This window comes from Oreochromis niloticus, linkage group LG13 (genome assembly GCF_001858045.2).
Source record: "Oreochromis niloticus isolate F11D_XX linkage group LG13, O_niloticus_UMD_NMBU, whole genome shotgun sequence".
Taxonomy (NCBI): domain Eukaryota; kingdom Metazoa; phylum Chordata; class Actinopteri; order Cichliformes; family Cichlidae; genus Oreochromis; species Oreochromis niloticus.
This window is the reverse complement of record NC_031978.2, coordinates 28,256,519-28,268,844: the sequence shown is the minus strand read 5'-3', so window position 1 is coordinate 28,268,844 and position 12,326 is coordinate 28,256,519. Positions and strand designations below refer to the sequence as shown.

The 12,326-nt window shown below is 45.6% G+C and overlaps 1 protein-coding gene across 6 annotated transcripts in view; it reads right to left on the bottom strand.

The window, feature by feature from the left end:
* thada (THADA armadillo repeat containing) overlaps nucleotides 1-12,326 on the bottom strand; it is a 109,592-nt gene that overhangs the window by 10,625 nt on the left and 86,641 nt on the right. For 4 of the 6 annotated variants that reach the window (XM_019366921.2, XM_019366919.2, XM_019366920.2 and 1 more), the window contains exons 34-37: nucleotides 11,788-11,860; nucleotides 10,559-10,709; nucleotides 10,305-10,427; nucleotides 9,874-9,977 (exon numbers count right to left, since the gene is read on the bottom strand). In XM_019366921.2, the coding sequence (XP_019222466.2) occupies nucleotides 9,874-9,977; nucleotides 10,305-10,427; nucleotides 10,559-10,709; nucleotides 11,788-11,860 (451 nt within the window). Of the gene's footprint in view, nucleotides 1-9,873; nucleotides 9,978-10,304; nucleotides 10,428-10,558; nucleotides 10,710-11,787; nucleotides 11,861-12,326 lie in introns of those variants that run through there. The other 2 variants (XR_003213513.1, XM_025897591.1) reach the window with 2 other exon arrangements.

The window sequence follows — 12,326 nt, the reverse complement described above, 5'->3', positions numbered from 1 at the left end:
AACGGATTTAAAGGGGAGAAAGAAAAACAGCTGAGAAGAGGGACGGGGAAAAAGGGCAAAAACCAAAAACCAACAGAATAAGCAGACAAAAAATACATATATCGATCACCTGGATCACCTGTTGAGAAAGAAAAAAGAAAACAAGCAGAAGAAAACGAGAGTAATAAACAACATCACAATGATATATGGGAATATGACAGTAAATACTAAATATTAAACATTATGGTGCAGCACGTAAGATCGACAGCGCACAGTGTGCTTTGAGGTAAGAGCCAAAAAGGGTGTAGTTTGTGTGTGTGAGCCCCCGTGTGTACACCTGTGAGCATGGACGCGCTTGTATTTAAAAGGTTCCTTCATGTAATGATCTGCTAGAGGGTGTGGGGGGCCACAGCCCCGTCCTCCAGGGCATGAAGCAGATATGGAGGAGATCAAAACTCCAGACATCCAGAGGCCCACAGAACACAAGAGACCAAGGAAGACCAACAGAGGGGCAGCCGCGCCACTATCCCAGAAAGAGCTGAGGAGAGTCCCAGATGAGGGGTCACTCAGCAGCCATGGAGCAGAAGCCAGGGGGGTTGCAGTGACGTGCCCAGGAGCTCCGCCGGCAGCCAGCTGTGCCTGAGTGACCGAGCCCCAGGCCGAGAGGCCGAGGGCACCCCACCCCGACGTGGCCCGAGCGAGCCCCAGGCTCCAGGCCCCGGCAAGCAGCCACCAAGGAGTGAGCCGCTGTGTACCTGGACGCCCATCCCCGGACACAAAGAACCACCAACGCACCGATGTCTGAGGGCGTCCACCACCGGCAGGGGAAGTGGTGGAGGGAGATAGGCCTCCAAACCTTGGAGGGCCTGAGATGTCCCCAGAGAGGTGGCGTCTGATACCCAACCTGACACAGACATACAGGCACACACAGATACAAACATCCATTCCCACCCTCATGCTCTCATAAGCAATTACTCCACACTCAACCAACGTGAAGACAGACATAAAGAGACACTGTACACACAATCACACTCCCCAAGCGTACTCTAAGAACTGGGTCTGGGTACCCTTGCCCCTGGAGGGGGAAACTGCACCCAGACCCAGGTGGTGTTACCCTTTTCCCTGCAGTGGAGAGAAGCAGACTGCCCCGACTCCGCAGCAGCAGGGAGGCCCCACATTCCAGACCCCAGTCGGACGGCCAACTCCTCCTCCTAGCCCCCCCCCACCAGCAGGCCGCAGAGAACGGGGGTGTGTGAAGACTCCAAACCTCCCTCCACCTGCTCATATGTAGTGTTGATGTATGTGTGTTCTAAGGTGCATTTAAAACCCAGGAGGGCATGGAGCTACCTGCCAGAGAAGCAGGTAAGCGCATAGCCCCTCCTGCTAGCCCTCAATGTCTACGTGTATTTAAAATTGAGAGGTGGGCAACGACGCCAGGGGTGAGGTTGTACACCCTGATGGTAATTTGGAGTCCATGTTGCGTGCCCACCCCCAAGATCCTATATGTATGTGTAATGAGAGTGTGAGTAATGTGAATGTCTAAGTTGTGGGATAAAATTGAGGCAGAGGCAGCCAGAAGGGGACAGAGGGGGGGGGGGGGATGCCTCCTCTGCACCCTGGTGACACACCCTTACCCCAAGGCCCTGCATGTGTGTGTGATTGTGGTGGAGCGGGAAGAGGGAGGCAGCTGGAGATGGGGAGGGAGGGGCAAGTGACCCCTCCCTGGGGCCAGCTCCCCCGCTAACCCCAGTAGGCACCCCCATACTCTGCAACCCGCCAGGGAAAGGGGGCCCAGGCCCATCCGGACTGGGGCCCAGTGCAGCAGCGCCGCCCGGCCCCACAGAGCCCGGGACAGCCCACCCGACCCCACCACAGAGAAAACTGCACCCACCCCATCATCCACTCATCTTCCAGACTACACAAGACAATAGACGCCCAGGCTGAGATCTTCCTCCACCTCTCCTGTATCTCCCCCTCCTGCAGAGAGAGTTCCTGAAGAGAGGAAAGCTCCTGCAAGTTGAAGAGCCACCCAGGTGGCTTGATGCACTGGTGGCACCCTGCGCCAGGGCTGGGCCCCCATACACCCACCCGCCCACAACCCCGGCAACACACCAACCAGGACCCAAGCCCCCGAGGCCCGGCCAGGGCCCCAGCCCAGAGACGGAGCGCTCCCAGGACCTCACGCCCGTCCCGGACCCACCCAGGGGCAGCCAGGCTACCAGGTCAGTAACCCACGTCCGTCAGCACAGAACCTCCCCTAGCCCCGCTGCACGCAGCCACGAGGAAACCGTCACCTAAGAGCCAACAGAGCCCTTAATTGGCCATGACCGCTACCCCGGGTTGAACCCCCCGACGCCCTAAGCCTGTCCCTACCCCCACACCAATCACAACAGTGAAGGTGGGACCAAACTATGACCCCCCATCCCCACTAGGTGATGGAGCTGATCAAAGGAGCCCAGAGCAATTGATCTGATGTGGTGGCAGAGGCTGTATCAAGACTAATGTAATCTAATAGATAATTTCTATATTGGTTAGAATTAAGATTATTTTTATTTTTCCAGTTCATGAGGACTGTTTTCTTGGCTATGTATAGGGCAGTGAAAACCATATGGGCTATATTCTTTTCTGAAGTGACATCATCTAAGCTGCCCAACAAACACACTAAAGGGGAAGTTGGAATGTTACATTTCAGACACTTTGTTAAGTCTTCACATATCTCGCGCCAAAACTTCTGAACTGGTGGACAAAACCAAAGAGCGTGGATATAATTGTCCGGTGAGTTGGTTTGGCAGTGTGAGCAGTCGTTGGTAGACGTAAAGCCCATCTTGAACATCTGATGACCTGTATAGTGCACTCTGTGTAGTATTATTAGTATGCAGTTTTTATCTTAAGAGCACATCACAACCACTGCTGTATACTGCAGTGAAAACACTGCACACAGACACACTGCACCAGAGCCTGCAGACACTAGACATTACTGCAGACATGTGACTTTTTATTTCACACCACCCACCAAATGATTAAAATCTCATTCCCCGGGCTGTCGTTTCGAGTGAAAGACGGTGAAAGCAGCGAAAACACTAATTCTGTCTGTGTGTTTCCACTGGAGGGTGAAATAACTGCCTATTTATTCCAAAAGTAAAGGACCCAGCTACAAATCAAACCTTGAGTAATTCTCCTCTGCTTTCTGTGTGCTTTACAACAACGTCTGAGTGACACAAACCTCAGGTTTACTGCGCAAGTGCTGTGCTGCAATAGGAAGAGGCCCATTTCACGAGCGAGCGTCCTTCGGCTCCGCCGGGCCATTCGCTTCCGATCAACTGCATCATCCAGTGTAAACAAATAAAAGGCACCATTCTGAACAGCCCGTCGCTGTCTTTACAGTAAGCAAAATAGGTTACTCCAGGTTGGTTGTTTGAATATGGTTCACTGGGATTGGCCTTTAAAATATGGGCCTGTCACTGGAGTCTACAGTATAATGAAGGACGGAACAATTTGGAAAATTTGCATCGTTTTGAAAAGCAGTTTGATGTTTCATGGAAAATGCTCAGTCATTTTCTGGTACAGATCAGAATGAGAACACTGATACCAATCCTGATATCACTGATGTAAACACAGCATTCACTAGCAGCGGGTTACCTTAGAGCAGGGGTGGGCAACTCCAGGCCTCGAGGCCCGGTGTCCTGCAGGTTTTAGATGTGTTCTTGATCCAACACAGCTGATTTAAATGGCTAAATTAGCTCCTCAACACGTCTTGAAGTTCTCCAGACGCCTGGTAATGAACTAATCATTTGATTCAGGTGTGTTGACCCAGGGTGATATCTAAAACCTGCAGGACACCGTCCCTCGAGGCCTGGAGTCCCCACCTCTGCCTTAAAGCAAAGAATTGAAGGAGGCAGAAAATCTTCCTGCCAACCAAAACCCATTAATGTGAATAACTATTCAGAAACGTTGGCCTCTGACCTTGACGTTAAGGCCGATGTCACAGAGTCAAACGAGTCCAAGATTTTTCAGTAGATCCACCTATGGTATGAATTTCAAAATCCTACGTCACCTTGTTCTCGAGTTATCACGGTTATAAACGTAAATGTCCACACCGCAGTCACCCGCCTGTCTTGTGGGGTGACCCCTCGTGAATACCCCCTGAAACTTAGTGGAGCTCCAGTAAAAGAAGGGCTCTCTAAATTTTGATACAGACCCAAATCAACTTTTTAGCTTTAACTAACGTCCAGATTGGACCATGTTCTTTGTTTAGTTTTCCCACATTTTTGACAGCTGCATTCCTGCAGCGGGTACGACATGTGCTTGGATGAACTGGTGCAATTTTCATGATGTTGGGGGTCAGAGCAGATTTTTTGAATTTTATACATTTTTGACATTTGCTTTGCTGTTCATACAACAGAATCTGTTGTTATTCATCGAACACAGGCGTTACAAAAGATGGCTGTAGCCTCTGTGACATCACACATTGTTTAGTGGAGCCATGTTGTGAAATCTCGAGTGTTGTCACCGGATGTGACACGCAGGTATGTTTTTGATCGTGAAACTGCAACATCATTGGATGACCTCTAATTTCCTGCTTCAGATATAACAGGATATTGTACTCAGCCCTAAAAATCTTAGAAACATGGTGTCTAACCAGATACTCTAGATGGCATTATCTTGGTTTCCAGTAACACTGTGAGGAATCCTTTTGACCAGGCTATATCCTTCAATGTTCATATTACACTAATATGCAGGAGTGCTTTCTTGCATTTGTGTAATGTCTCTAAATTAGAAACATAAATGAGTGACTGAGCCCAAAAACTCATCAGGAAAAAGTTTACAGAGGTCAGGGCAGAGAGCCATTTTCCAAAGACTTCCATACGGCCAGAAGTCATTGTGCAACCACAGCTATCGCTGACGAGTTTTAAAGGATCCAGGTCCATTTTAAGTCTACAGTCATTTTTTTAACAACTATTTAAGAATCATGACCAGCTCTGATAAGAACTTTTTAGAAAATCTGCACATTTTTGTATTAAAAATGAGCAAACTTGCATGAAATATTTCATATATATTTCATATAGACATGTAGATTGACCCGTCTGCTGAGCATTTCATTGTTAATCTGCGTGATACTAATCAGAATTCTAATCAAAGCCCTCTTATAACCCATGTCACAAAGCCCAAATCACCTCAACCGCCCCATCCAAATCCCTCTGTGCTCTATATATAAAGTCTTCCCTCTGGTCCTGCCCTGAGTCCGTGACACTGCTAGAGGTCCAGCGAGGACAAACAGAGTTTGATTTCAGACCTAATTAGTCTAGAGGTATTTGGAGGGTGGTGCCAGTTTGCCAGGGTGGGGGTGGGGTGGGGGGGCAGTTAGATTTGCTCTTCCTATCCAGGACAATGGCTGTGGGTCACAGCTCAGGGAAGAAGGTGAGAGTTTATTTGCCAAGTTCCACTGTAAATTCAACAATGTTAGATACAGTTTCACTAACGCTGTCTAACAGCAGCTAACGCCAGCGTTTATTGACAGAAAAGTTCAGAAAATCCTCAGTATCACTGTCATTGGACAGAAGTGAGCTTCACTGACTCATCGACTTGTATCGAACTCCTTTCACAAAGTTTTAGACGTTGCCATCCGGCACATTGACAGCAGACTAACAGCGCACACTCACTATAGATGAACGGTGACCATTGTAGCTAAGATGATGCACATGAACTGGGAGGGGTAAGAAAACAGAAGTCAGTTGACCAGAATCTGCAATCTATGGATGTCTAATGGTGAGATTTTACACACTGTACCTTTAAAGTGAATGGACACAGAGGCTTTATATGTTAATAGTCTAAAACTATAGGTACAAATCAGTCAGAGTGGACCCTTTGCTAACAATAAAATCATATCTGTTACCAAAAGTGAGACTCAACACCACTTTTATAGCTTTTTAAAGTCCTTATTTAAATAACTGAGACAGAGCACACACACAGTGTTTTTCATCTTTAAACTGCTTCCCTAAATTGGGAAAAGGTTTATAACATTTCCTTAGTTTGTGTGTGTTACGTGTTTGTGTGTGTTGTTGAACCCGGCTCTGTTCCCACATTTCTGCCTGTCCTCCATATCAAAGGGCCTGGAGTCACCGCCTCCATCTGAAGCAGCTCACACCTCAGATACTTGACTCTGCAGTGGCAGGTCATAAAACACACACTCTACCCTTCATGTAACACTGGATGGCCTGAAGGGAATGAGAAAGGCACAAATAAACACACACAGACTCACAGACACAAACACAGTAAAGCTGGGTTTTTCCACTGGCGCTGCACTATATACTGTGTGTATGGTGTAGAAAAGCATGCTGCACTATTCCTATGCTCTTGGCGCTCTGCCTGCAGCGTTAAGGGTTGAGATATTATATCGGTCACCGAGCCAAAGGAATCACTGCCAGCATCAGGTCTCTGGAGAGGTGGCAGAGAACTTCACCGTTTCAACAGCATGTCACTTTGATATTAAAAGCTACCCTAAGGGCCTTGGTTGTGTTGTACGTAAACAGTCTTTTAGCCACAGCTCTGTCATGTTTACACCAGCACTGAGGATGTGAGCATTTTCTGCGATATTCTCCTGAATCACAGGTGTCGCCACTCAGAGAAAACCTTCATATCAGTGCAGGTGAAGGAGAAGAGGAAGTCAAAGCCTTTGCACAAGGTTACAAAATTCAGAGGCAAACGATGGCGGAAACAACACCAGACTTTTGACATTTTAGTTAAAAGATTGATCAAAAATAAATCAAATGATAAAACAACTTTAATTGTTCAGATAGGCCTTACAGCCTGCTGCAAGGTCAGCAGCTCAGGATTAATTTAGCACTCCAGGTTAATCCCATTTTACCCTATTCCCACTTTTTCTCTTGCGACCTATACAGTCTAACTAACCCTGATTGACCTCTGACACTTAGCTACAAACTGTTGCCAGTGCATTAATGCTTTCATCTCACTCCCACAAGGCACAGTGGCACACAATCACACACACGCATGTGTTCTTCTGGTCATGATGACTTCATTAAATCTGCCTTGGTACTGCCAAAGCACCAAGATGTTCTTCAAGCTAACTGCCGCAGATATAATTTTAGAACATTTCTAAGCTTTAAAAGAAGAAAGATGACATATTTTCCCAAGTAAGGAGTTTAAAAAAAAAAGATAATCAATGGGATGTGATTCTTTTTTGGTTTTCTGCTGTTTTTCATTTGCATGAGGAATTTGACTTCCTTGGCCAAGTCGCCCAATCATCTGGTACAAGATCACCAATTTACCGTCTCATTTCTTCCCTTTTTGCGCTGCATTCCTACAGTGCGTACGACACGTGCTTGGATAAACTAGGAATTCAGTGCAATTTTCACGATCTTGGCGGTCAGAGCAGATTTTTTGAATGGCTTGGCTGGAGCGTGAAAGGTCACACAGTAGAGTGGAGGCAAACACTCACACTTGTTTTTGTTCCTTCCCCATCGTCCATGAGGAAATGTAAGGTATTTTACGGTAAGCGCCACACTCAGCGCCTCGCCCACATGCAAAAAGCTGTCATCTCCAAATGAGCGGGGACTATGGCTGGACAGAGGAGAATGCCCCCCGCCCCACACACACACTGGGACACCCACTCTGTAATTATGCCTATTGTGTTCCTTTCCTGTTGCACAGAAAGAAAAAATCTCCATCTTAGTCATGCTGTGCTGCTGACCTCCTATCTGATTTTTTTAGCTTACAGCTTATCTGACCCAGTCTGGCCTTATATACATAAACACTTACTGTATAGCACACACACACGCACACGCACAGTGCCTTTGTATAAATACTGGTATCAAAACACTTCCAGGGATTTTGAATTGGTTTCCTGGGTACTGAGGTGGTGAAACAGACTCAGCTTTTAAGGGAAAATTTGGACTTTTTGACTCTGTTTGCTTTTACGGCCACCAAATGAAATAAAAACAGCAAACTGAAATAAAGAAAACCCCGTCACTTATCAGCCTTTGGCTAAACCACAGCTCGGGTTGAGTCTTCCCCCATGACTATGCCCCGCTCCCCCCAAATCTACAAACAGTGTTGCCATGAGACCTTTTTTTTTTTTTAATTGTTTTATTTTTTCAGGGGATGTTTTTGCTATCTCGTTGTTATGAGATGCTATCAATGGGGAAAGACACAATAAGGGTGGCTCCTGCAGGGAAGCTGGGAAAATACAGGAAGTGAGTGTTGTGAGGATAGGAAGTCACAGTAAAGCTGTTTGTGAGGGAGCAGCCAGCTGTCAGTCCTCTCAGATAAGCGAGGATAAGAGCGGTACTGGGGTGAATCTGTCTTACTGTTCAGTAAGGCCGGCCGTCGCACAAGTTCTTCAGAACGCAGCCCTCAGACATTCCAGAAACAATGACACATGACCACAAAAGACACACACACACACACACACACACGCGCGCGCGCGCACACACACACACACTCCTAACTCTCGCAAACTGTCAATCTTAGAATTAGCGCCCTTCGTTCCAGGAATGCTCCCCAACCCTTAGTGCAAAATGATGTCATCGGCCCTTTTTAACATTAGCATGTGTCTGTGGTGCTTCGTGTTAGTGTGTGTCTGTTTATATATACACATGCATTATGTATTATTGTTGGTTTGGTGTTAGGGCCCAGTAATTTAAATTTTATTTCATGTAGTCTGTAGCCAACACGGGCAAGCCCGGGCCATAAGAGAAATGTGGGTGATAGCCAGGAGGCTCTGACTTGCTTTTATTCTTGGACTAGAGTAGCTTTGCATAATTCACAGTTCAAAATGAGCCTTATTTATCTCATAAGGGGTCCTGATGGAGACGTTTGTTTCATCTACTTTCTGAAATGAGCTGTTTCGACTCCCTTTCACATCCCTTCAGCCCAGCTTTGTTCTGAATGACTGTCAAAAACACCTTAACAGCAGGTGGGTAAGGTTTCTGTGCCTGAGATCGTGTTACGAAGATCCATTCTTAGTGACAACATCGAGAGCCAGGAGTAGAAAAAAAACTGTGTCAAACAGAGTTCAGAGCTTTTAGCTCACAGGGACTTAAAACTGAACTTTCATTTACTGAGCTTTTAATTTGAGCAGTCACCATGGTAACAGAAAATATGGAAAAGATCCTTATGATTTCTGATCTGAACACCAAGACAGAAAAACATTGGCCAAGTTGATAAATTACTATAAACAGAAATCATAGAAAAAAAAGAGACTTCAGAACTTGACTAAGAATAATTTGATCTTTAAGTTTTTTTCATTATCACAACAGCTGAAAGCAACTGTAAGCTGTGTCTATATTCTTTAGCACACTCAAACTAAAAGTGTCAACAGGTAATTCTACGGTAGCCCTGAAAGGTCAAACGCTCTCCAACAAGAAAAATACTCCCAAAGGACTCAAAACGAAACACATATGGAATAAAACACAACGGAAAAAGAAATAAATGCCACAAAAACTCACAAAACCAAACTGAAGATAACAGCAAACGTGTATCAATAGTATTATATGAATGCCTGCACCTTTTTCTTCCTCACAACACCGAAGGATCCTCCGCTTCTTTTAAGTGTCCAATCCTTCACGTGTTTTGGTTTCTTTCATTTCCACCATCATGTTGTTGTTTCTCCAAAAACAGTTTCATTTGTTTTTAAGCTTTTGGTTTTTCCCTAGTTCTTCTGTGTTTTATTCAACTTCATTTGTGTTGATTTTTTTCTATTTGTGTTGTATTTTGTGAAATTCGACAGGTTGTTGACGGGTTGTTTGCTGCAGTGAAAATGACCTCTCAGGGCCACCATATATATTTCAGCTTACAGTACCTGTTTGACATAAAATAAACTAAAAGTAGCTTAAAAACAAGAAAAAAGGCTCAAAGTGAACAGCAGTATTTATTTACCTGCAGCAGCTCCACCGACCCACTAATGTCACTGCAGACTGTTGGCACGAATCCATCTATGAAGTCATTTGATGACTCCTGTTTTTTTGGGGGGTCAAATTCCCCTATAAGACGATTTTAAAAAGTAGATAAAGAACTGACAGATTTATTATGAATAACCATGCCATGACTCTGGATGGGTTTTAAATTACAGGAGGGCCGGATAGGTCACAGAATAACAGCAGTTAAATGTGGCTGTAATTATTACTGGCCAGGGAGTTAAAAATAACCCACATACTCACTCTGCGTGATACTGAAGTCACTAAGCACTGCAGGTAATAACAAAATCCACCCACCCAAGTTCTTAAATAGTGCTGGGTACACGTTTAGAGCAGAGATGCTATATTAGTTCGTCTGCAAGGACATGCTTATGCACAGCTGTTAGCGTGTACCTGTACTGAGCAGATGAGCTGGCACGTTAGAGATGAAGTCAGACGCTGAATCTCGGACTTCTTGATCTTCGTCCTGCAGCAGCACGAACAGACTCCTCCACAGTGAAACTGTCGTGGACAGACCTGCCACAACACACACACACACACACACACACACACACACACACACACGGACAGTCATACACAAGGTCTTCAGCCAGAAGCCGCCTCCCACATCAAAGCAAACTTCAAGCTGTTACATTACTGAGGCTCACCCAGTGGCAGACGAGGGCTGGTCAGCAGGGTGGACGTACATTTGACCAGCACCCTTGCGGCCGCCAGCTTGACCTCCGCTGGTCGCTCCTCGCTGCAGCACGAGCACACCAACGCCCCCCACTGAGCGAAACAAGCCACTGCACTCAAACTCTAGATGGTAGATTAATTAGAAAAATACAGTTCAGCTATATATGAATGAGGACGTTTTCTCACAGATGTATTTGCCACTTGAACACAAATTTTACCAAAGAACAAAGTAAGATGAAAAAGAAAAAATGTTGACGGCAAGCTTCACATTTTTGCCCACAGCAAGAACATATTTTCTGTCAGAGCATATTGAGAATCCACAGTATTAGCAAGGTGTACCTAATAAAGTGGCTGGTGTATGCTTACTGTGAATACCTCGGGACATTGATAAAACAGAAATAAAAGGAACTAAAAAAAACAACAGCTGGTGAAAGATCTCAGAGCTACAGAGGCTTTTTAATAATTCCCAGGGATCCAGAGTCTTGCAGAGGGTCCATAACACTTGTCATGGAACAGAGACGGGCATCAGTGCACAAGGCACGGTTAACCTGCACATCTGTGAAGGCACCATTAATGCTAGACAACAAACAGCTTATGCTAGTGTCCAAATGATGTCTCTTTCATGGAAAACCCTTCTTATTTCAGCAAGGAAGTGCCAAACCACATTCTGATTGTATTCCAGTTAAACGGATAAAAAAACGAGAACTGGTCCTAAACTGGTCTGCCTGCAATCCATACTTCCCATGCACTCAAAACATTTTGCGCAGCAGAAAGGTTGCACTGTAAATAAATGGGAAAACATCCAGTGTACTCATTTAACACATCCAGTGTTGTTAAAAGAGGTGAAGAAGAGGGACTCCATAGGTACGCATATCCCTGCCATAACTTTAACAAAACATACTGCAGCAACTGAATTTAACATGTGCATAGCACACAGGAAGCCCCCATGGCTATTTTTTATGTATTTATGCAGAATAACCATTTTAATTTGCTGAAGCAATACAATGTAGTAGTTGAATGTTACCAATACTTCCCCCATATTGGAACCATTGATCTGTAGTAAAGACATTAAGCACTACAGTAGCAGCTAGCTAAAGCTAAAAGGGACCAGGACAAGGCTGAAGGCTGGTGGCAACAACCTCCACCCCTCAGATTCTTTGCAAGATTACTACACAGCTGATGGTGATGAGCTGGTCGTTACCTGCAGGTCAGAGTTCACCAGCCAAATCACCAGTTGCGAGGCCAACGTCAGGGCAGCACAGTGGAGCTCCACACTTAAAAACACAAAACCACATCAACTTCAAAACATGTAAACAGTTTGCAGTTTTTACTCTAAAAAATATGATATATTTGCAGAAAAAGTGAGATTTTTTTAGTTATTTTTATTTGAGTGAACCGGCCCTTAAATTTGACCCATTTGCACAGTGACAGCATCTGCAAACGATAACGTGCTCCTCAGGTTGTTCCGTTGAAATCATTACCCAACGCTGCGGCGCTGTCAGCCACACACACACCTCTCAACTGTATTGACTTACATTCCACAAAAGAAGTGTGCTGGTACTCACCACTACATTATGGGTCACAATAGCCCGAGTGCTATTCAATCACACGGCAGACAAGGGCAGCCAGCAACCCAATCTCATCCCTCCCCGGCTCTAATCATAACCCTGGGGCCACTCCGAAGGGAAAGTGGATCCCCGGGTCCAGAGATTGTGGCCAGGAAAAGGCTTTGCAGGGCTA